The sequence below is a fragment of the Myxine glutinosa genome, chromosome 14 (genome assembly GCF_964187855.1).
Source record: "Myxine glutinosa chromosome 14, kmMyxGlut1.1, whole genome shotgun sequence".
NCBI lineage: Eukaryota > Metazoa > Chordata > Myxini > Myxiniformes > Myxinidae > Myxine > Myxine glutinosa.
The window spans coordinates 38,348,018-38,372,937 of NC_136274.1; the positions used below are offsets into that span (position 1 = coordinate 38,348,018).

At 46.6% G+C, this 24,920-nt stretch overlaps 1 protein-coding gene across 1 annotated transcript in view; it reads left to right on the forward strand.

Moving 5' to 3' along the window:
* Window positions 1-24,920, forward strand: part of LOC144888768 (sodium/glucose cotransporter 1-like) — an 83,401-nt gene that overhangs the window by 53,075 nt on the left and 5,406 nt on the right. Inside the window, exons 5-6 of the mRNA XM_078767961.1 lie at window positions 3,458-3,562; window positions 20,574-20,679. Coding sequence (XP_078624087.1) covers window positions 3,458-3,562; window positions 20,574-20,679 — 211 coding nt within the window. The remainder of the gene's footprint in view (window positions 1-3,457; window positions 3,563-20,573; window positions 20,680-24,920) is intronic.

Consider the following 24,920-nt stretch of genomic DNA (forward strand, 5'->3'; position numbering starts at 1 on the left):
TCGTCTGGCATGGCCTCCGGAAGGCCGTCCGCGGCTGGGCCAGGACATGCCTCGCGTGCCAGCGCGCCAAGGTGCACCGGCACACCCAGGCCCCGTTGGCCCCGTTCACGGTGCCGGAACGCCGGTTTGACCACGTCCACGTGGACCTGGTGGGACCTCTGCCCCCCTCGCGGGGTTTCACCCACGTCCTCACCATGGTGGACCGCACCACCCGGTGGCCGGAGGCCGTGCCCTTGGCGTCGACAACGGCGGCCGATGTCGCGCAGGCTTTCATCGCCACCTGGGTCGCCCGGTTCGGCGCCCCCTCAGACATCTCATCCGACCGCGGCCCCCAGTTCACCTCGGAGCTTTGGGGGGCGGTTGCGCAGGGGCTCGGGGTCCGGCTGCACCGAACCACGGCCTACCACCCCCAGGCTAACGGCCTGTGTGAGCGATTTCACCGCTCATTGAAGGCCGCGCTCCGGGCCACCCTCCGCGACGGCGGCTGGGTCGACAGGCTCCCCTGGGTCCTGCTGGGCCTCCGGACGGCGCCCAAGGAGGACCTGCGCGCATCCGCGGCGGAGTTGGTCTTCGGGCAACCGCTGCGGGTGCCGGGCGAGTTCCTCCCCGACTCCACGGCACCATGGTCCGCGGCACAGCAGCGCTCCGCTCTGCAAGAGACCGCCCAGAGGTTCGCCCCGGTGCCAACGGCATGCCACGGGCACCCACCGACGCACGTCGCCCCGGAGCTTCGCACGGCGGAGTACGTCTTCGTCCGCCACGATGCCCATCGGACACCACTGCGGCCCCCGTACGACGGGCCTTTCCGCGTGCTGGAGACCGGGGCGAAGCACTTCACCCTGGACATCGGCGGTACTCCTGACCGCGTTTCGGTAGACCGCCTCAAGCCGGCCCACCTCGATGTGGACCATCCACCGCCAGTGGCCCGACCCCCACGTCGGGGCCGCCCTCTTGCGGGCGGACCCCCGGCACCGCCCAGCCCCGCCGCCACGCCGCCCCCCGGTCCTGCACCCATCCCAGGGGCAGCCAGGGGCATCCCACCTGGCATCCCTGCACCCCGGACGCCGCCGATCGCCAGGGGGCGCTTCGGCCGGGTCATTCGTCTGCCCCGCAAACTGGCCCTCCAGGTGCGCGGGAATTCTGGGGGGGTGCGTGTGGCGGACACAAAAGCCCACTGGCGTGGTAACATCATTCCACGCACCAAGTGGGCGGTGGCCACGCCCGAGGGGTAGGCGTGGCCTCATGATATACCCCGGGCGACCAGCCCGGAGGAGTACAGTGTTACAGTGTAGTCTTACAATAAAGACGTTTATATGTTACCGCTTGTCCGCTTCCTCCTTGCTCACAAGCAGCGCGCGTAACGCCGCGCTTTATTATATACTCTGTATTATACCGCCTCCTTTTTGGTATTATATACTCTGTATTATACCGCCTCCTTTTGGTATTATATACTCTGTATTATACCGCCTCCTTTTTGGTATTATATACTCTCTGTATTATACCGCCTCCTTTTTGGTATTATATACTCTCTGTATTATACCGCCTCCTTTTTGGTCTTGCACCCTCTGCCCTCTCTCAGCTCTGTACCTTTTGCCTGCAGGTTCTGCAGGTCGCACCTGGTCTACTCGTAACCGTCTTTTAGCTAAACTCCCAAAATCCAGGAACACTGCTCACCTCCACTTCTTTGTTCTTCTTTTTACCAACCTGTGGAACCAACTTCCCCAGTCTGTTTAGTCCAGTCTTTCCTCCAGGGCTTCAATGCAGCTGTTCACCATGACCTCAGGTCATACCCCATCCAAACGCATGATCTCTTATAACCCAAATGATCCCATTGCCAGGAAATCCCTTTTTCCAGGTAATTGTTTCCCCGCCCCCCTCCCCCCTCCCCCCCTCACCTCTCTTTGTTTGTTTGTTGTCGGTTGATTTGTTCCTTTTCTGTTTCATCCCTGATTTCCACTTCCTCTTCTTCTTGTGTTTCATTCAGTTTGAGTTCATCTTCTTCACCCCATGTGTCCTTCTCCCCCTCCCTTTGATCTCACTCTCACTTCTACTCTGATATTTAGTGTTGATGTTTCCCCTTTCCATTCTGCTTCCATTTAATTCTGCTCTCGTCCTTTCAGGAACCTCGACGACCATGCATTGCATTATGACACCTCCATTGCATCATGATAAAGCCTGGTGTTGGTTTAGCGTTTAGGGTGTGGCTGGGGATCCTAGGATCCTGGGTTCAAATCCCGGTTGATCGCTGAATTAACGCCAGGGGGGATTGACTCAGCCTGTCATCCCTCCGAGGTCGGCAAATGGAGTACCAGTTCACTGGTAATTCCCTGTGTGTCGCAAGAGGCGACTAACAGGGTTGGCGGCAGGAAGGGCATCCGGCCATAAAACATTGCTTGAAAAAGGGGACCACAGTGCCTGAAAAATGCGGTTCTTCATTGCATCATGACAGAAATGAATAAGAGTAAATAAAAACAAGTTTATAAACTGTTAACGGTATATTGCCAAACGGAATGTGACTGAAACCCATGTGACCACCGACCTAAGACAGACAAGAAAGGTAGGAGAGCTTTACAAGTGAATGTGTGTTTGTGGTGGGGTGTATGGACTGGTCAGGAAGGGAGGGGGGAGTGGGAGGGGCGTGGGGAGGCGAAAAAGAAGCGGATGTTGGGAGATGTGGATTAAAAACACAATAGGTCGTTGTTGTTGTAGTTGTATTGCCCCAGACAGTTCTCTGAACAAGCCCCCAGCACGAAAACAGCCCAGCCAATCGATCTCGCAGGAGCCCCGACATCCTGGATGCTGTGTCCCCACCTTCATAAAGACAGGGCCACAATATAGTTAGAGAGAGAGAGAGAGAGAGATAGAGGGAGGAAAGAGGGAAAGGGCCGGTCCATGGGGGACCAATCAGCTCTCTGACCGTGACTACGCTGCCCTGACGAATCCGGGCAGCAGGGAAGAATGGGGAAGATTTGGCCCCCGACGTGTATTTGGGGGGTACAACCACCGCGAGGCATCTCCGATAGTTGTAAACACAACAGGTAGTATAGATAGGTGGAAGAAATGCAGGTTCAGGAGTGTGGACAGGAAGTGCAAGTCAAAACTCCATTACAAGTTGATTTGAAAACATTCTTTTCTGCCAATATGTTTGTTTCGCGTTTGTTTGTTGTGCGGTTTAACACGAAATACAACATGAAGTTGTGGAGTTTATTACCTTCCCATTCTTGATATTCGACTTCTCCATTTGCAGATACTTCATTCACCAATAGCCAGCAACGTTCATCGTCTTTATTAGTTTATTTAAAGTTAATTAAACAGTCATTAAAAGCTAATGAAACGAATCTCATTTTCACTCTTAATATACCTGCCCTAAACTGCACCTAACGATGGTGAACAATAAGAACATCTTGTGTTCTTCTGGTCCGTTGAGCTGCTGAAAGTTTACCTTGCTTTGTTCCAGGTGATAACCATGCCGGAATATCTGAAGAAGCGTTTTGGAGGGCAGCGTATCAGGGTTTACCTGTCTGTCCTCTCTCTGCTCCTCTACATTTTTACAAAGATCTCGGTATGTTCAGGTAGAAATTTTGAAACATTAATTTGATTTGCAAGTCTCAGATGGGTTAACAAGACCAAACCTTTATGTACTGACTTTCATTGGCGCACACACCACAATTCTTGAAATTCAGATTTAGTCCAAAATAACTTTTCCAAGTGAACAAAGTTCAAGATTCAAGCTGTAAAACATTACCTGGTTTGAACATTGCTCCATATTAGTTGTTTTCATTATTAACTCTTCGGAGAGATCTCTCTCAGGATTGTAGAATTCAGTCAAGGATAGAAATCCAGGAGAGAAATCCAGAAATCCTGGATCAACAACAAAATGATTTCTCCTGTATGGTTTCCCCAACCGTGATTGGTCAATCCATTCTCTCATCATTACCTCCGCCACCGAAGGTGGATGGAGGTTATATTTTCACCATTGTCTGTCTGTTTGTTTGTTTGTGAACAGGACATCTCAAAAGGTTGTGGACTGATTCGGCCGAAACCTGGTGGACAGGTTGGGTGTGTGTTGGGTGGACAGGTTGGGGGGAAAAGGACAAATTGATTCGATTTTGGTTCAGGTACGGATCCAGATCTGGCCTATCAGTGGGATACCAACCATAAACTGTTCAATCTGGCAGAGGTACGCGACGTGCTCTACCGAGCGCTGATCTAGTTGATGACGTTTTGGGCGAGGCCAATTAAATATTTACTTTTATAAACTCTCATGCATTTTGTTGTTAACATTTTACAGTTGTCGCCACTTTACCTTTTAAGGCCTATTTTGTCTTCCTTATGGTAGAAAATAGCAAGGAAGGAAGCAGAAGGAAGAAAACTGTTGGTTTCAAGCCAAAAACAGCTTTTTTGTGGGGGTTTCTTTTAGCTTGCACCTTGCCCTTTGACCTTATAGGGTCAAACTACTTGTGTATTGTAATGAAATTGTGCCTAAGTTGAACCCAGGTGTTATGCGGCCTCTGTCCGCTGCGTGGCAGTTATAATAACTCGGACAGACAGCGCTACGATCATTCCTGTGACATTTATTCTGTGTAATGTTGTGCATACTTAGATGGTGCGTATTACTCTTTGTTCCAGGCTTGCTTGTGCTAGTTGCAAATCCATTACTGATTCCTATGAATGCTGAATATTGATATGTTGCTTGTTGATTTTCTTACAGGTATTGCTGGAGATCGATTCAGAATTAAACTCACAATCTCTGAGACAATGTTGTAACTCTGGTTTTTACAACATGTATTGTTTGGACAACTTTTAACATTTACAATTTTGAAAGTGCAAGTCTTTGCCTTTGTCATAAAGGTTTGAATATTCACCTTGGTTTTAAGAGAATGAAATTTGGCTTTTGGTCGATCAGGATGCACAGGCCTTTTGTATGACGTTACATTTCGGCCTCTGGTTCAAACTGAAGGTGTATGTTTGTGTTTTGGAGAAACATTCCCATGTTCGCTTATCTTCCAGGTAAGGCACATGTTATGTTTGGAATTGTCATAATGTTGAGTTGTTTTTTTTCTAAAAAAAAAATTTATCAACAAAGCATCATCAGCTTTGGTCAGGGGCAAAGCATATACAGTCACGTGAAAAAGTAAGTACACCCCATGTAAAGTTTTGACTTTTTCAACATATTTCAACATACAGCTATTTGATCTTCATTTCAACAATATTGATAGATAAAGGTGATATAATATAACAAATATCATAAAACATTTACATTTTGTTGTCCATTGTATAATTTAAATAAACATAAATGCAAATTTCGCATGTGGACAAGTATACACCCTTGGCTCTAATAGGTGGTATTGTCCGCTTTGGCAGAAACAACTTCAAGTAGGCGTGTCTTATAACTGTCTACCAGTCTCTGACATCGACTGGGAGAAATTATTGCCCACTCCTCCATGCAGAATTCTTTCAGCTGTGCGATGTTTGAGGGGTTTCTTGTATGCACAGCTCGTTTCAAATCCCCCCACAACATCTCGATGGGATTTAGATCCGGGCTTTGACTTGGCCATTCCAGAACCCTCCATTTCTTTCTTTTCAGCCATTCCTTGGTGTATTTACTGGTATGTTTAGGGTCATTGTCATGTTGCAAGGTCCACCTTCGGTTGAGCTTCAACTTTCCGACAGATGGCCTCACATTATCCTCAAGCACCCTCTGGTACAATGAAGAATTCATAGTGGATTATATGACGGTGAGCTGTCCAGGCCCTGATGTAGCAAAGCTGCCCCAAACCATAATATTTCCACCACCATGCTATACAGTTGGTATCAGGTTCTTGTGGGCAAATGCTGTCTTTGGTTTTCGCCAAACATGTCTTCTGGTACTTTGGCCAAATAGCTCTACCTTTGATTCATCTGTCCAGAGCATATTGTTCCAGAAGTGCTGGTCTTTGCCTCGGTGTTCATCGGCAAACTTTAGTCTTGCCCTGATGTTCTTTCTGGACAGCAAAGGTTTCCTCCTGGCACACCTCCCATGTCGATCAAATTTGTGCAGCCTCTTTCTAATGGTAGACTCGTGCCCTTTGACATCAACAGTGGCAAGAGCTACCTGTAGGTCCTGTGATGACATTCTGGGGTTCACAGAGACTTCTTTCAGCATCTTGCGGTCTGCTCTCAGGCTGAACTTGCTGGGGCGGCCTGGCCTTAACAAGTTAGCAGTTGTTTGGAATCTTCTCCACTTGTAGATGATCTTCCGGACAGTCGAATGATTGATTTCAAATTGTTTGGAGATCTTTTTAAATCCCTTCCCAGACTCGTAGGCATCTATAACCTTCTTTCTGAAGGCCTCAGAGAGCTCTTTTGATCTAGGCATGGTGACGCTGCACACTTCCACAACAAAGAGCAAACCAAACTAAATGTCTGACGTTTAAATAAGACAGGTTCCTCCAAGATCCTCTCTAACGATGTTCTAATCATTTGCACCTCAGCTGGTGCACCTGATTCTAATTTTAGGTATTTGAAGTAGTGATAAATGTATGGGTGTACTTACTTTTTCCACATGCGAAATTTGCATTTATGTTTATTTAAATTATACAATGGCCTACAAAATGTAAATGTTTCATGATATTTGTTATATTATGTCACCTTTATCTCTCAATATTGTTGAAATGAAGATCAAATAGCTGTATGTGGAAATATGTTGAAAAAGTCAAAACTTTACATGGGGTGTACTTACTTTTTCACGTGACTGTATATATATATATATATATATATATATATATATATATATATATATATATATATATATATATATATATATATATATATATATATATATTGTTGTGGTTTTTAGAACCCTCCACTTTGTAAATATTGTATTAATCCCTTATAAATAATCCCCTGTAAATACTCCCATTTTTGGTGTAAAGGTCAAAGGTCGCACCCTAGTTAGGTCATATTGCAACACGTAGAGCACCATAGGATCTTCTTTAGTTGTTTGATTAGTCTATGTTTCAGCTAAGGATCTGTTCCCAATAGTTTGACTCTGCGTTGTATTAATCAAATAACCTAGGCCCCTTTTTCCAATTCCATTCATGTTGCGGCGTAGCCTTTCTCCAAATTGGGCTCCCTTGCTTGCCAGGAGCGTTCGCTGCCTGGCTCAGCCGCCATTACACACGCGGTCAAGCTGGAGAGGAAGGGCGGCTGCCAAGAACGAAGGCGTGGCCCCTCAACGCCCCATCAAGGGGCGGACCGGTGAGCGCTTGCGACCACTCAGAGCCGAGGCCACCGGTAGGCGGATCCAAAAGGCAAGCAGCTTGATACGCGAGTGGGCGATATAAGCGGCTGCGTGGGACTACTTCGGGGGGATGAGCCAAAGAGATGAGCCAGAGAGATGAGTGAGAGAAGAGAGGTGCCCGGGAGAATGACTTGAACAGATGAGAAGAGTCCTTGCTTGCCGTTTACGAACTGTTGGAGGCGTGCACAACTGGCCGAAGGCTAAGGGTCGATTTATTACGTACGCCGCATCCCAGTCTTCCCCCCCGCGATATAATTGTCCGCTCACGTTAAACGCCACGCGAAGCTGCCGGCCGCTCGTTTCCACGGTACGAGTGAACACCCGGAGCGCGAGGTCGGAGCCGGACCTCACCGCCTACCATCGACACCTACCTACCACCTGCCTGGACCCTTCTCTCCCTTCCCACCACCACCACCACCTTTTCGTGTAAGTGTGTTTGTTCTGTCCTGGGAGTGATAATATAAGACTGTATAAGGCTGCCCTGTGTTACTGCTTCTTCCTCTTCAACTGTACATTACCTCTTTCGTTTCCTCTTTCATTCTTGTATAATAAATTCTGTGTTCCTCCTTTATCTGATTTCTTCTCATCCGATCGCTTTAGTCTTTTCCCAATTGAATACCGGTGGCACGATATAGGAACCGCTTATAATCGGGTCTAGTCTTTGTTAACGGCCTGAGTCGTGGCTCGCTTCGCTCGGCGTGTCTATTACAGCCGCGGCTTGGGCGGGGCTCATTTCCTCGCTTACCGGAAGGCGCTGGTAATTAGGTAATAGGAGCAATTGGCCTACCACCCTATTCAGCGCTGACCGGAAGTGACGTCATAGCTCCAGGACTCGGACGGCCAGCTTAATAGACGAGGGGATTAACCCCCCCTCGGTAAGGGGAGCACCATAACCCGAGATCCGCAACAATATATATATATATATATATATATATATATATATATATATATATATATATATATATATATATATATATATATATATATATATATATATATATATAGTCATAGCCAAAAATATTGGCACCCTTGCACTTTCTTCAAATAATACACCATTTCTTCCAGAAAATTGTTGAAATTAAAAAATATTTTGTTATCCACATTTGTATTTCTTTGGTTTTCAGTGGAACAAAACAAAAAAGCTGAAAGAATTACTAAATCTTAGCTTATTCCACACATAAATCCTAAAATGGCCCGGACAATATTATTGGCACCTTTTCGAAGTTGTTATAAATAATTAGATTTCAAGCAGATGATTCTCCTTTACTTTGGAATGGAACTTACCTATGGTGAGTTGCAGGTGCCTGCAATATAAAAATCACTCAATCAACCATTTTAAATGGAGAAAAAGAGTCATTCTGCTGTTTTGTGTCACTGTGGGTACCGCAATGAGCATGGAGAAAAGAAATAAAACGAGAGAATTGTCTGAGGAGGTCAGATACAAACAAGATTGTAGCCCAGCATGGACAATCTCAAGGCTACAAGTCCATCTCCACAGACCTTGATGTTCCTGTATCCACCATATGCAATGTTATCAGGAAGTTTAAGGCCCATGGTACTGGAGCCAACCTCCCTGGACGTGGCTGCAAGAGAAAACCTGATCAAAGATTGCATCGAAGGATTGTTCAAATGGTGCAGAAAGCACCTCAACCAACTGCCAAACAGATTCAAGCTGACCTTCAACACAAGGTACGACTGTTTCAACTCGCAACACCGGTCACCAACTCAATGAAAGGGGGTTCTATGGTAGGAGACCAAGGAGGACCCCACTGCTGAGAGAGCCCGACTGGAGTTTGCCAAAACACACATGAACAAGTCAAAATTGTTCTGGAAGAATGTCCTGTGGACAGGATAGATAAGACAAAATTAGAGCTTTTTGGTAAATTGCATCATCTCTATATCTACAGAAAACAAAATGAAGCCTTCAAAGAAAAGAACACCTTCCCTGCAGTCAAACATGGAGGAGGTTCAGTGATGTTTTGGGGTTGCTATGCTGCCTCTGGCACTGGGTGCCTTGAATGTGTGCATGGCATCATGATATCAGGAGATTACTAAGGTATTTTGGAGTGCAATGTTCAACCCAGTGTCAGAAAGCTGGGTCGCTGTCGAAGGTTATGGGTCTTGCAGCTGGGCAATGACCCCAAACACCCTTCAAAAACACCCAGGAATGGTTCAAGACAAAACACTGGACTGTTCTGAAGTGGCAAGCAATTAATCCAGATCTAAATCCCATTGAACACCTGTGGGGAGATCTGAAAACAGCAGTTGGGAGAAGCACCCTTCAAATCTGGGAGAACTGGAGCAGTTTGCAGAAGAAGAGTGGGACAAACTGCCAGTAGAGGTGTCGGAAACTCATTCATGGCTGTAGGAAGCGCTTGACTGCAGGTAATTTGTCCAAAAGCTGTGCTACCAAATATTAAGTCCATGGTGTCAATAAATTTGTCTGCCATTTCTTTTTATTTTCTGATTTAAAAGGATATATTAAGTTCTGAATCAAAAACAAAGGTTCTGTAATGTTAACAGTGAAATAAAGAATTGTGGAGACCAAATACCTTTGTCAATTTCAACTTATTTTTAGAGAAAATTGTGAGTTATTTGAAAAAGGTGCAAGGGTTCCAATATTTTTTGGCCACAACTGTATGTACACACACACACACACACACACACACACACACACACACACATATATTATATATATATATATATATATGTATATATATATATATATATATATATATATATATATATATATATATATGTATATAGACATTTCTCAGAAGAGAAGTACAGATTGCACCCTTGGAATCGTACCAAAACCCCAGTTCATGACATAGTTGCATAGAACAACAGGTTGGGCCCGTTTCCCTGGACTTACATCAGCCATTCGATAATGCTCACTGTCTTCAGCATACAATGTTCCCTCCATACCAGACCTTGTGACTTCCCACAGTCAGCTTTGTGTTATCAAGAGAATCCTTTCCTTCCTTCTCGTAGTGGAGGCTGGACTGCACCAAGATAGTTTATTAGAACACTTTTATTCCTCATATATATTGTAACGAAAATGCCTTTCGGTGGTAAGGAGATAATTAGCCTCGCTCTAAAGGGGATGCGAGACTATTGCAATTCCCTTGTCTTTGTGTCTGTATGTAGTTGTGTCTATCGGTCTGTCTGTCTGTATGTATATGTCTATGTATATATATATATATATATATATATATATATATATATATTGTTGCGGATATGGGATTTGCATCCATCCATATCCGCTTGTAAATATTCCCCTATTTCCTCAATACTTCCCAACTATCCCCAATCCCCCATTCCCTAGTCCCATTTTCTGTAAACAACACTCTGTAGACCCGACCTCCCCCTATTTCCCCCATTAAATGTCGTGCCCAGGTTTACCGCATCTCATGTAAGACAACTATAGGACATCTTGCTAGTTATTCTTAGTCTATGTCAGTTAAGGACTCGTTTCCATTAATTCTGACCCTTTGTTGCACCAGAATGTGATTGTATGGCACCGTTAGGAAGTTTAGGACCTCCCGATACCTCCCCGCAGCTCTTCCTCACGGTTCAGCAACAACAACAACAACAACAACAGCAACGGCAGCAGCGGGCGCGGGAAGTGCGTGTCCTCACTCCGGCTTGGTTGGTAGGGGGTGTTGGGAGGGCACCAGGCCTTCCCAACGAGCCGCCATCGAACATGTGCTCAACGGGGTTACCAAAAAGGGGCTCCCTGTCAGCTGCTCGTCAAGGGCGGAGCCCGGTAACCCCCGCACCCAATGGAAGCGGCGGACCGGGCCCAGTGGGGCGGAGCCAACCAGCCGAGGGCGTGTCACTCCCCGTTGAGCATGCGCAGCAGGGGGAGTGGTGACGGGAGATGCGCGCAGAGCTGAAGGAGAAAGGACGCATCCTCCGAGCACCGAGAGACCTCTGCCATTAAGAAAGACCTCCCAAAGACTGAGCTGTATCCTGTCCCCGGGCCAAGGTGCACCTTGTGCCATCGGTCTACCTGCCATCAATCCCTGTGGGAGTCAGCCTTGTCCGTTTGTCCGTGGTCTGTCTGGGCCTAAGTAAGCCAGTTAGATAAGCTAATCTTTGCACTGTGTCACCTGCTGTAAATAACCTTGACTGCTCCTTTTCGTTTGTGTGGTATAAATAATAAATCCTGTTCCTCTTCTGTACGTCTTCGTCCTCTTCTTCCTCTTTCCATTCGATCGCTTTAGAGTTTTCCCCAATTGAATATCTGTGACGCGATTTGGCCAACGTTCGGGGTAATCGGGTCAACTGTACGAACACGGCGGCCATTACGCTCGGTCAAGCAACATCTTTAGCCGTGTCCGTAACATTTGGTGTCAGGAGTGGGATTGGACCCGAAGCGCGCTTCACGCGCTCGAAATTATTAACTGTGAAATTTGTTTTGTTGTAAAATAAAAACCCGAATTTTGAAATCACGCCATGGCTGGTCAAGGCGATCGGATGCCGGTGGGTGAGCTAGAGGAGGGGTTAGGAGTAACCTAGGATCAAATGGAGGGGAGCAATGAGGAGGCGGTTGAGGGGGTATCAGATACACAAAATGGCGCTCTCGCGCATGAGGGTACGGGCGCGCAAAATGGCGCCTCGCACATGGCTACGGCGACCGCGCCCGCGACCGTAGCAGCGCCACTGGTGGATTTGAACCTTTTTTTAATACAAATGAAGGCCCTTATGGACAAGAATAGCGAAGAAATGGAAGACAGAAGGAGGGCTGATAGTGAAGAGATGGAAAACAGAATGATGGGGCCCTTATGGGACAAATGGGAGACCAAATTGGAGGTTTGAAAAACAGTATGGGGGCAATGAGGGACGAATTGGGGGGCAAAATTGGGGCAATGAGGGACGAATTGGGGGGCAAAATGGGGGTAATGGGCGAGATGGGGGGCAAAATGGGAGAAATGGGGGAACGGCTAGAAGCTAAAATTGAGGGGTTAGACAATGGGATAAAAGAGGTAAAGAATGGGTTAACGGGGGTGGAAAATAGAATGGCTGCCCAGGAGAATCAGTTAGAGGGGGTGAAAAATGGGTTAATGGGGTTAGAAAATAGGATGGAAGACAAATTACGGGAAATAGGGGAGCAATCCGCCCGGGAAATCGAACAGATGGGGAACCAGATGGAGGAGATAAAGGAGGAGATACGACGAGGTGTAAGTGAGGAGGTCTCGGGGGTACGCGAGGAGGTAAAGCGAGGCGAAAAGCGTATAGAGAAAGAGGTGAGAAATAATACGGCGAGGTTACAAGGGGGAATAGAAGATCTGACGGAGGAGGTGGAACAGCTGACAGAGGGACAAACGGAGTTAGTGGACGGAGTTAGAAACGGAGTTCAAAGGAACACTGCGGTACTAGGAGGGTTAAAGGCGACACAAAAAGAAATAAAAAATGACTTAATAGCGACACAGAGGCAATGTCAGATGGTACGTGAGGGACTGACAATGAGGTTGGACGAGGTGACAGAGGTAATGGAGACAAAGGACCGGCAGGTGACGATGCACATAGAGACGGTCACGGTAGCCTGAGAGGACGAACTTGAGGAGACGCACCGGGGAATAAAAGAGGTGAAGCAAAAGTTAAAGGAGGTGTTAGAGGGGGTGATTGAAATTAAGAAGGGACGGACAGAAACTAAGAGGGAGATAAAGGAGGAAGTAATGGAATATGTACAAGGTCGGTGCTCAACTCATGATGTGCTGCTCACTAACCAAATAAAGAGTGTGCAGGTGGCAAAAGAGGTGCGGAGACGAGGTGCCAAGGTGAGTGGCGAAATATTCGGCAATGTATATGATGTGAGGAAAGCTTCAGTCGGCTTGGGGATTGGTTTGGATCCGGGTGTTCGTGAAAGGCCGTTGGTGAAGTGTGCGACAGGTCTGGTGTGCGAAAAAAGAGGTGTGCGAGAATGTCCGACCATGGGGTTTGTGAGGAAAAAGTGCACGCCGAGGAGTGAGTGTGCCGTCAAGAGTGAGTTGGTCGAAGCGCGTGTGCGAGGGGGTACATGGAAGCGTGGTGTGGTAAGTGTTACGGAGGAAGTAACGAAAGAGTGTGCGCAAGAGGATGCGCGAGAAAGGTGTGTAACGGACAGGTGCATGAGGAAAGAGTGCGCTGTCGAGAGTAAGGGTGAGTGCGCGACCGAGAGTGGAGGTGAGAGTAGTGAGAGTGACACGGAGCGTGAGTTGGTTGTGACAGGTGAGCGAGGATGTACACCTGGAATAGAAGGATGCACACCTGGAATGGTAGAGCGTGTGTGGGAATGCACACTTGAGTTGGTCGTGAGGCACGTGGTTGGGTGTGTGAGTGAGAGCACACCTGTGATTGTCACAGAGGAGGTGACCGAGGAGGGGGCGCGAAGAGGTGTGTTGGTGAGGGGTGCGAGCGACGAATGTGTGCCAAGGTGTTCGGTGGTCAGGTGTGTGACCAAGTCTGTGAGCAGAATGAGCGTACCGAGGTGTGTAAGGAAAGGTACGAGGAGCATGGGAACAGCTGGAGGTATGAGCAAGAAAGGGGTAGCGTATGCGTGTAAGCATGCAGGTGAGGCATCGACGGTAACCGGGTTAGCGGTTAGAGCGACTTTTAGCCGAATCGGGCCCTCGGTGCATGCCGGGCTTCGCGTGCCGCGAGAACCAGCGGGGATCCGAGCCACGGCGGGTTCGAAAGGACCGCCGTACGCGATCCACGCTGGGCCTCGCTTGGAACGGCTGCGTCCGTGCTCAACTAGGCGGAGCGGGCAGCTCGATAGGAAGGGTCGTCATGGCGACCACTTTTTGTTGAGACGTGCCGGCAGGTCGAGATCGGGACATTGGATGGCTCCACGCCAAGGTGGTGCGTGGGATCTCGGCCCGGGTAAGCCCCCGTCCCTGCCCCGAATGCGGGACGTATCCAGCCGCTGGCACAAAACAACCCGCATTCATTGCTCGGCTGTACGAAGCCGAGCTTTAGAAGGGAATTGGCGCACCGAGAGGATCTAATAAGTAGACGAGTGATGAGGTTAGTGTTTTGGACCCAAAATTAGAAAAAGGCAAAATTTGATGATTGGTACGGTGATTGGCAGATGATTGGCAAAATTTTTGATTGGCTGAAATTTGGTGTGCCAAATTGATAGTAGGACCTCCCCGATGTGGTGGGATGGCAACTCTGTCATCCCTCACAGAGGGGGGCAAAGGAGCACTAGTTATGGGGTGTATGGCAGTGAAAACTAGCCCGGGTGGGTTTGGATAATGTGTAGGGACCTAGAAGATGACATTAGGTAACGTTAAGGTTAGTTAGTGACAATGACACCTGTAGTGGGGACGCAGGTAGATTAGTGTGGATGATAATGACGTGGTATGTGCTTAGTTTAAAGGGAAGACGGGGAGCACTAAGTTAGAGGGGAGTAGGTAGATGAGATGATGCCGTGTGGGTGAGGATTGAACAGGTGTGATTGAACAGGTGTGATTGCACAGGTGTGCAACTGAACAGGTGTATGGAGCAGTGTTTGAGTGATGGTAATGGTGAGGTGTGTTGTGTTGACCAACTGGTCCAGGAAGAGGAGGAGGGTGCAGGTGGCACCAGGTATGATTGCACAGGTGTGCACCAACAGGTGTGTGGAATACATGGAGTGTGGAGTAAATGGAATATTGGAATGGATGGTCGTGGAGTGAGTATGGTGGAAATTGTGGAGTGGAGTGGATGGTGCGAAGGTGTGAATGGGGGAAGAGTGGACCCCCATCACGGATACCCGGGGCGGGTAGTGTAAGTGTTAGGTAGAGGGTATAGGTAAATTGTGGTTGGATATTGGCATCTGTGGTGCGGGTGGAAGAATGGTATTTGGATGGGTGCATTAGTGTTGTGGAAATGGCTGGGCGTGTAGCCTGTTAGTGTGTGTAGTTGGTTTGGGCACTCCACCACTGTGAGGATGTCGGCCAGGTGAGGCCGCAGGTGGGCTCTGGGAGCCGGTAGTGGTGGATGGGGCCCGAGGACCCGGAGGACGGACCCGGGTAGCCCAGTGCCAGAGGGCACCGAGGGGTGACAGAGCCAGGAGGGGCCTTCCCCAGTTAGTTAGGTTAGGGTGAGGAGCTAGGTAAGCTCGGGTGGCAACTGCAGTGGTGGAGGTGTGCAGGTGGGTAGACCTGCTGGGAGAGCTACACAACCCAGTCCTGAAATTGTGCAAGGGCACAGGGAGTTGCATCGGGGGGGGGGGGGGGGGGGGTGAGACCCCAAATTGAGGAAGCACCACAGTTTGGTCAATGGGAATTTGGTTTTTAAAACCGCATAGAGTGTAAGATGGCCAATGGTTTGGCAGGGCAAGACCCCGGGTAGTGTAAAGCGTGTTAAAGTCATTTAGAGGATAGTTAGGATGAAGAATCTCCTCGCACCATCTACATCCACTCACCTGAGGTGACGTAACTCCACACCATGCCATGTTTTATTATTTTTATTGTGCAGATGTTTTGGATTGTGAGACGCATCATGACGTGGGTGTGACATTGTGCTTTGTTGTTCCATCTCTCCCTCCTTATGAGGATTGATGATGAATTGGTGATAGCAAATTTTGGTTAGAGGGATTGTGGTAACGAATTTGGTATAGGAGAAAAATGGGGAAGACGTGACAGTAGTGACGAATTTGTAAAGATGTAGATTTTTGTAAATATGGGGTAAGGGCAAGGGTAGGGTAGGTGACAAGGGGGGTGACGTATGGTAGGGACGAGCTTTTCTCACTTCGCTCTCCGTACGCACTTCACCTTGCATTGCCTTTATGGATGTGTACCCTTGAGACCTTACCCCTCGCTCATCTGTCTTGTTCCCCCTTTTTGTCTCCCACATGAGGACCTGTGCGCCATTGGGCGCCAAGGGGAGTGTGCGCGAGTCCGCCATTGGGCGCCCGAACCTCTCGCAACCACAGCTGTCTGCATCGATGCACCACATTATGGACCACATGTCTGTGGCCGAGCACCACTTATGGACCCCATGGGTTGGGGCATGGCCCCTCTGCTGGAACCGGCCATGAGGGCCCGAGATTCTGCTGGCGGACCTTGGCCACAGGGCACCGATGCCCCACAGGTGAACCACCCATAGTCGGCTCCCTGTGGGCCATAAAGAAAATAAAATGGACACGTTGGGCACACTTTATTGCAAATAGGCCGCCAGTAAGAAAATGAGAGAGAATGACAACAACTGGAAGACATAATAATAGCCAGCAGAGGGAGCCGAAGAGCAAGAGATCACCTGCAGGGTTAGGGGTTGTTTGGTTATTTTTTTATTGTTGAACATTGATGAACAGTGGTGACTGCACTGATTGGTGCTTGAGAATGTATTGGTGCGTTTTGGGTGTTTTCATGGTGCGTCGATGCAGAGCAGACTGTCTCCCCCCAGAAAGAACAATCGCAGGACCTGGGTTAGTTTTATAAATAAAGTAAATAATGCTCCCCACCGTCAATGTATAGTTTGAAGACCATTCCGCGATTTGGTTATCCTGTGGGTGTGTTTCTGTTAGGAGAAGGGTGCAACGTCGCAGGGGGACATATTTACTCATTTGTGAATATCTGTAAAACTGTCGCACTCAGGGTTGAGTTAATAGTAGAGGGAACTACATCTGAGTGCCACACTAAAGTAGGTAAAAATTTATCGGGTCGGGACGCCCCGAGGTAGAGAAGGGTGCAATGTTGCGGATATGGGATTTGCATCCATCCATATCCGCTTGTAAATATTCCCCTATTTCCTCAATACTTCCCAACTATCCCCAATCCCCCATTCCCTAGTCCCATTTTCTGTAAACAACACTCTGTAGACCCGACCTCCCCCTATTTCCCCCATTAAATGTCGTGCCCAGGTTCACCGCATCTCATGTAAGACAACTATAGGACATCTTGCTAGTTATTCTTAGTCTATGTCAGTTAAGGACTCGTTTCCATTAATTCTGACCCTTCGTTGCACCAGAATGTGATTGTATGGCACTGTTAGGAAGTTTAGGACCTCCCGATACCTCCCCGCAGCTCTTCCTCATGGTTCAGCAACAACAACAACAACAACAGCAACGGCAGCAGCGGGCGCGGGAAGTGCGCGTCCTCACTCCGGCTTGGTTGGTAGGGGGTGTTGGGAGGGCACCAGGCCTTCCCAACGAGCCGCCATCGAACATGTGCTCGACGGGGTTACCAAAAAGGGGCTCCCTGTCAGCTCCTCGTCAAGGGCGGAGCCCGGTAACCCCCGCACCCAATGGAAGCGGCGGACCGGGCCCAGTGGGGCGGAGCCAACCAGCCGAGGGCGTGTCACTCCCCGTTGAGCATGCGCAGCCAGGGGGAGTGGTGACGGGAGATGCGCGCAGAGCTGAAGGAGAAAGGACGCACCCTCCGAGCGCCGAGAGACCTCTGCCATTAAGAAAGACCTCCCAAAGACTGAGCTGTATCCTGTCCCCGGGCCAAGGTGCACCTTGTGCCATCGGTCTACCTGCCATCAATCCCTGTGTGAGTCAGCCTTGTCCGTTTGTCCGTGGTCTGTCTGGGCCTAAGTAAGCCAGTTAGATAAGCTAATCTTTGCACTGTGTCACCTGCTGTAAATAACCTTGACTGCTCCTTTTCGTTTGTGTGGTATAAATAATAAATCCTGTTCCTCTGCTGTACGTCTTCGTCCTCTTCTTCCTCTTTCCATTCGATCGCTTTAGAGTTTTCCCCAATTGAATATCTGTGACGCGATTTGGCCAACGTTCGGGGTAATCGGGTCAACTGTACGAACACGGCGGCCATTCCGCTCGGTCAAGCAACATCTTTAGCCGTGTCCGTAACAATATATATATATATATATATATATATATATATATATATACTCGTGTATATATATATATATATATATATTGTTACGGACACGACTTAAGATGTTGCTTGACCGAGCGGAATGGCCGCCGTGTTCGCACAGTTTACCCGATTACCCCCAACTCACCCGATTCCACTCGAACGTTGGCCAAATCGCGCTATGCTAAATCAATGAAGGAAAGGACACAACGGCTGGGATAAATGAAACGACACAAGGGGTACAGTTCTCAAGACCTCCGAAGGAGGATATAATTGGTGGTGCAGAAAAGGGGTAGATTACAAGGTAAGAGGTAAAGCACAGAAAAGATGGGCACTTCGACACAATCTTGTCTATTCCCAACAGACCACAGACAAACGGGACAAGACTGACTTACACAGGGATTGATGGCAGGGAAGGACAGGCAGTCGATAGCACAAGGTGCACCTTGGCTCAGGGGCAGAATCAACACGGTCCGGTCCAGAGATGCGGGGAGGTATTGCAGCGCTCGGAGGTGGCGTCTCTCTTCCTTCAAGTCCAGCGCGCATCTGACGTCACCTCCCTCTTCCTGCGCATGCTCAGCGGGGAGTGACACGCCCTCGGCTCGTTGGCTCAGCCCCAGATGGAATCGGTCCGCCGCTTCTATTGGGTGCGGGGGGTTACCGAGCTCCGCCCTTGACGAGGAGCTGACAGCGAGCCCCTACGTGGTAACCCCGTCGGAGCACATGTTCGATGGCGGCTAACCAAGCCGGAGTGAGGACGCGCACTCCCCGCGCCGCCGCCGTTGTTGTTGCTGTTGTTGTTGTTGTTGTTGCTGAACCGTGAGGAAGAGCTGCGGGGAGGTATTGGGAGGTCCTAAACTTCCTAACGGTGCCATACAATCACATTCTGGTGCAACGAAGAGTCAGAATTAATGGAAACGAGTCCTTAACTGACATAGACTAAGAATAACTAGCAAGATGTCCTATAGTTGTCTACGTGAGATGCGGTGGACCTGGATGCGACATTTAATGGGGGAAATAGGGGAAGGTCGGGTCTACAGAGTGTTGTTTACAGAAAATGGGACTAGGGAATGGGGGATTGGGGATAGTTGGGAAGTATTGGGGAAATAGGGGAATATTTACAAGCGGATATGGATGGAGGCCAATCTCATATCCGCAACAATATATATATATATATATATTCGCTTTTAAAATGGTTTTCTCTGCAACCGGTTGTCCAATATATGCAAAACCTAGGTGGGACTTTCCATGGAGAATATTTAATTGTTTATTCTGAAGTCATAAGCCTGGTGTTGGGCTAGCGGCTAGGGTGCCAGCTTAGGATCCGAGGATCCTGGGTTCGAATCCCGGTCGATCGCTGAAATAATGCCAGGGGGGTTGACTCAGCCTGTCATCCTTCTGAGGTCGGCAAATTGAGTACCAGTTCACTGGTAATTCCCTGCTTGTCGTAAAAGGCGACAAACAGGGTTGGCGGCAGGAAGGACATCCGGCCGTAAAACATTGCTTCAAAAAGGGGACCAAAAAACAACAACAACCACGGTCCCCGAAAAAGGCCAACCCCTGCTTTGCAGGGAAAAATGGCCTCTAAAGGTGGTTTTTATTCTGAAGTCATAGGCCTCATGGTATGGCAGTCATATTGGATTAAAGGGAAAAAAAGTGGACATTTTTTCTCTGAAACCGCTCAACGAAAAATAATGAAACTTAGTATATAATTAACTCTCCATGGGGTATATAGAGTGATAATGATGATGTCATCAGTGAAGTGGTGTTCCAGCCATAATTGGTTGAATTGAAATTATTGTCCAAAAAATCTGAAACTTCATGTGTCTGATATATGACCAATGTGAGTGTAGAATTAAATAACTGATTCTTCACCATTGAGTGATCGGACCAAAAACGATATATAGCATGAAATTTCAAAAAGTTGTGGATGACATGTCAAAACTTGGTGAATGAGTTGGGTAGGTGACAAGAACAAGCTGATTAGATTTTGGTTAAGGTCCAGATCCAGATCCGGCCTATCAGTGGGATGCAAAATGTAAACTCTTCAGCCTAGTGGAGGTGTGGTCTCTACCGAATGCCGTTCTCGTCAGACATTAAATCTGTATTTTCTTTAATCCTTTGCTTGGTGTAGTTATACAGACATTTCCTCCACTGTAATAAGTTTTTGTAACTCCAAAAGTAGCTTTGTGCATTCATCGGAATTGATTTGCCTTCTGAATGCCGTGTGAGCTGTTCTGACACATGGTCACATGACATTATCATCATAATGAAGCTTTCAAAAGAAACGCCATGTTGGATCCGCGCTTTCTGTCTCTTCCGGTTCCAATGAAAGCTACGATCATTTAATTTAACCGATTTCAAAAAAGATCTGTTGATAGAATATTAAGTGGGAATACAGAGAATTGAGGTTACGTTACAATTTTGACAAAAAATATTCTAGCAATGTGATTGGTTCTGCTGATGCTTATCCATTCATATATTTTTTTAAACTCTTTCAGGCTGACATGTTTTCTGGAGCCATTTTCATCCAACAAGCAATGGGTTGGAATCTGTACGTTGGTGTCGTTTGCCTTCTCATCATCACTGGACTTTACACAATAACAGGTCCAGTATCATTAAAGATCCCAATGTATTGCATGATACAAATGAAAGCCTTTGGGTAACTATTATTTTAGTAAATTCTTCCTTACCCTGATGTTCTACATCTTTTCCTTTTTCTGATATCTCTTATTCTGGACCAGCTTCCATTCTCACACAACTACCCAACTACTATGACCATATATACAAAAAGTCAGAAAATAAAATAAATTTAAAACATGTCGGGATGGAATCCCTAAAAAAACAACCAAACAAGGTAGGAAGGAATGGATTGTCGCCACGACATCTTTTGACGTTTTCCATCTCAATCCCACAACAAATAAAATAAACAATTACACCAACCCACACTACAAGTCTATAACTACCTCTAACATAGACATCTTCATAAATTACTATTGCCCCCATGACAAAAATATCAAAATACGTTGCGATGGCAATCCATAAAAGGATTGTGGTGTTATTCCCACCTTGTCATTCCTTCCTATCTTGTTTGGTGTTTTTTGGAGATTCCTTGTCCCGTGGTTTTTTTATTTAAAAAAAAAAAAATTTCTAACTTGTTAAACTCTATTTTTCCTGATCTGGATGCCAATGACGTCATCATCCAGTAAATTACTTTGAGGAGCGTTTACATGGGGAACCCCCCACCCCCCGACTCTCACCCCCATCAACGATATATCTCATACAATTCCCTCTCCTAGTTGCATTTATATTTATATCCGGTCCAATATTCCCGTCCCTTCCGCTCTAGCGGGGGAAATGGCCTTAAAACGATCATTCATTCATTCATTCTTCTGTCTGCACTCGGACCTTCTGCTGCCCTGCTGTCCTTCTCTTTTTGAGTTATCTATTTATTTTGGACACCAACACCATACTCCTATATCCTCCCAATCTTCCTTCCCTTCAATTCCAAACTCCGCTCACTTATTGTCCTTCTCCTGCCGTCCCACATTCTCTTCTTTTCCTCAATTTTAATTTGCTAAATTTACTCCCTACCTATACTTACACAATAAAGAGAGATACCTCCATTCCTGTCTTCTTCCCTTCTGTTCCTTTTCTCAATGTTGCCATTTCCAATTTCCTACCCTGTGTATGTGTAATAATCGATGCCTTATAAATGGGTCATGTGATCACATCTATTTACAGTCGTGGCCAAAAATATTGGCACCCTTGCACTTTTTTCAAACAATGCACCATTTCTTCCAGAAAATTGTTGAAATAAAAAATATTTTGGTATCCACATTTGTATTTGTTTGGTTTACAGTGAAACAAAACAAAAAAAGCTGAAAAAAATACTAAATCTTAGCTTATTCCACACAGAAATCCTAAAATGGCCCGGACAATATTATTGGCACCTTTTCGAAGTTGTTAGAAATAATTAGATTTCAAGCAGGTGATTCTCCTTTACTTTGGAATTGAACTCACCTGTGGGTGAGTTGCAGGTGCATGTAATATAAAAATCACTCATTCAACCATTTTGAATAGAGAAAAGGAGTCATTCTGCTGTTTTGTGTCACTGTGTGCACCGCAATGAGCATGGAGAAAAGAAAGAAAACGAGAGAATTGCCTGAGGAGGTCAGACACAAGATTGTAGCCAAGCATGTACAATCTCAAGGCTACAAGTCCATCTCCAGAGAGCTTGATGTTCCTGTGTCCACCGTACGCAATGTTATCAGGAAGTTTAAGGCCCATGGCACTGTAGCCAACCTCCCTGGACGTGGCCGTAAGAAAAAACTTGATCAAATATTGCAGTGATAGATTGTGTGACTGGTAGAGAAAGCACCTCGATCAACTGCCAAACAGGTTTAAGCTGACCTTCAGACACAATGTACGACAGTTTCAACTCGCACCATCCGTCGCCATCTCAATGAAAGGGGGTTCTATGGTGAGAGACACAGGAGGACCCCACTGCTGAGAAAGCTGGACTGGAGTTTTCCAAAACACACCTGAACAAGCCAAACTCCTTCTGGGAGAATGTCCTGTGGACAGATGAGACCAGATTAGAGCTTTTTGGTAAAGCACATCATCTCTATGTTTACAGAAAACAAAATGAAGCCTTCAAAGAAAAGTACACCTTCCCTGCAGTCGAAGATGGAGGAGGTTTTTTTGTATACTGAATCGAGGCTCGTGAAAGAGCTGACATTTACTTCACAAACAAATCAACCAGACAAACAAAATATATAAAAAGAGGGAGCGGAAGACAAGAGAAGGGAAGCACACAAACACTTGAGTCAATGATGTTTTGGGGTTGCTGTACTGCCTCTGGCACTGGGTGCCTTAAATGTGTGCATGGCATCATGAAATCACCTTGGCATTTTGGAGCGCAATGTGCAAATGCAACCCAGTGTCAGAAAGCTGTGTCTCCATCGAAGGTCATAGGTCATGCAGCTGGACAATGACCCCAAACACCCTTCAAAAAGCACCCAGGAATGGTTCAAGATAAAACGCTGGACTGTTCTGAAGTGGCCAGCAATGAGTCCATATCTAAATCCCATTGAACACATGTGGGGAGATTTGAAAACAGCAGTTGGGAGAAGGCACCCTTCAAATCTGCGAGAACTGGAGCAGTTTCCACAACAAGAGTGGGCCAAACTGCCAGCAGAGAGGAGTGGGAAGCTCATTCATGGCTATAGGAAGCGCTTGACTGCAGTTATTTTGTCCAAAGGCTGCGCTACCAAATATTAAGTCTCGGGTGTCAATAATTTTGTCAATGCCATGTCTCTTTTTATTTTCTGATTTAAAAGGATATATTAAGTTCTGAATCAAAAACAAAGGTTCTGTAATATTATCAGTGAAATAAAGAATTGTGGAGACCAAATACATTGTGAATTTCAACTTATTTTTAGAGAAAATTGTGAGTTATTTGAAAAAAGTGCAAGGGTGCCAATATTTTTGGCTACGACTGTACGTAATGAGGAGATACTGCACAACTTGCTTTAACAATAGTACGCATCGACAATATAATAATCTCCTCCAGTCTATCCATCTGTTCATGGGTGGAGCTTCCCCTGTTGAGGGAGTGTTTTCACCTGTTCTGGGAGGGGATTTAACATCAAATCTCCACCATTTTGTTCAAACTGCAAAGCTCTGAAGCCTCTTTTGTTCGGCTCACGCTATCTGACCCTCTCTCTCTCTCTCTCTCTCTCTCTCTCTCTCTCTCTGGTTTTATCAAAACTCTAATTCGATATCTGATTTCATATATATATACACACACACTACTCACAATAAATTAGGGGTATTGTGGGAGTGAGTTTTTTATTATTATAGGGGTTAGGGTTAGGGTATTGAAATCAAGAATGCTGTGTTTTTTCACACATTAATAACCATAGAATTAGAACCAACAACTTTTTTCAACATAATTAATACACAAAATCAACCACCGAAGAACCTGCCAATATCCCTAACTTATTGTGAGTAGTGTATATGTACCCCGGTGTGTACCCCGATTTAGAATAGGTACACCGTATCCCTGCGCATCGTAAGAGGCGATATCGAATTAGAGATACTAGCAACGGTACCCGCCCTATGAATGGGGCTTCAATTGGGAGGCCCAAATGAAATGGCAAAATATCAGAATTTGAAGGCTTTTTATTTTATTTTAAACGATTCATATAAACATCCGTTAAATCATATCACACGCAAATCATCAAATTACAGTGATGTGGTTTTTTATTGAAATTCTAAAAATACTGTTTAGATTTTGATGATTTGCGGGTAAAATTTAACGGATGTTTATATAAATCGCACCTCCCAATTGAAGCCCCGCCTTTAGGGCGGGTACCGTTGGTCGTCATATATAATGGCGATACAACAATTTTTACCGCTTTGCTTTGAAGAACGGGAATGAAGGGTGAGGAGCGTGTTGATGTTTGGTTGAAGGCTTTGGGTGGTGAGGGGGCTTGAAGCCAGATTTTAATCTTACAGCCGCCATATTGGTGCTCGCCGTCACTGCGATGCCAAGCGAAAGATGCCTCAGAGCTGTCACATTCACAATCGCTATGTCGTACGTACTCCCGATACGTGTACCAAATTCCCGATACGTGTAACTGTACCAAATCAACAGTTAAAAGGATTTTGAGCCGATAGCTGTTACGGCTTTGGCAATATCGATGGAGAGAGCGATCTGTTAGCGTATTCAACGCCCAAATAGCTTTGTGAAATTCTCTCATGTAGAGATTAAATGTCGTTTGAACTTTGGCCGAGGTCATTATTTACTTTTAATGATGTTTATATACGAATGATGTTTAATG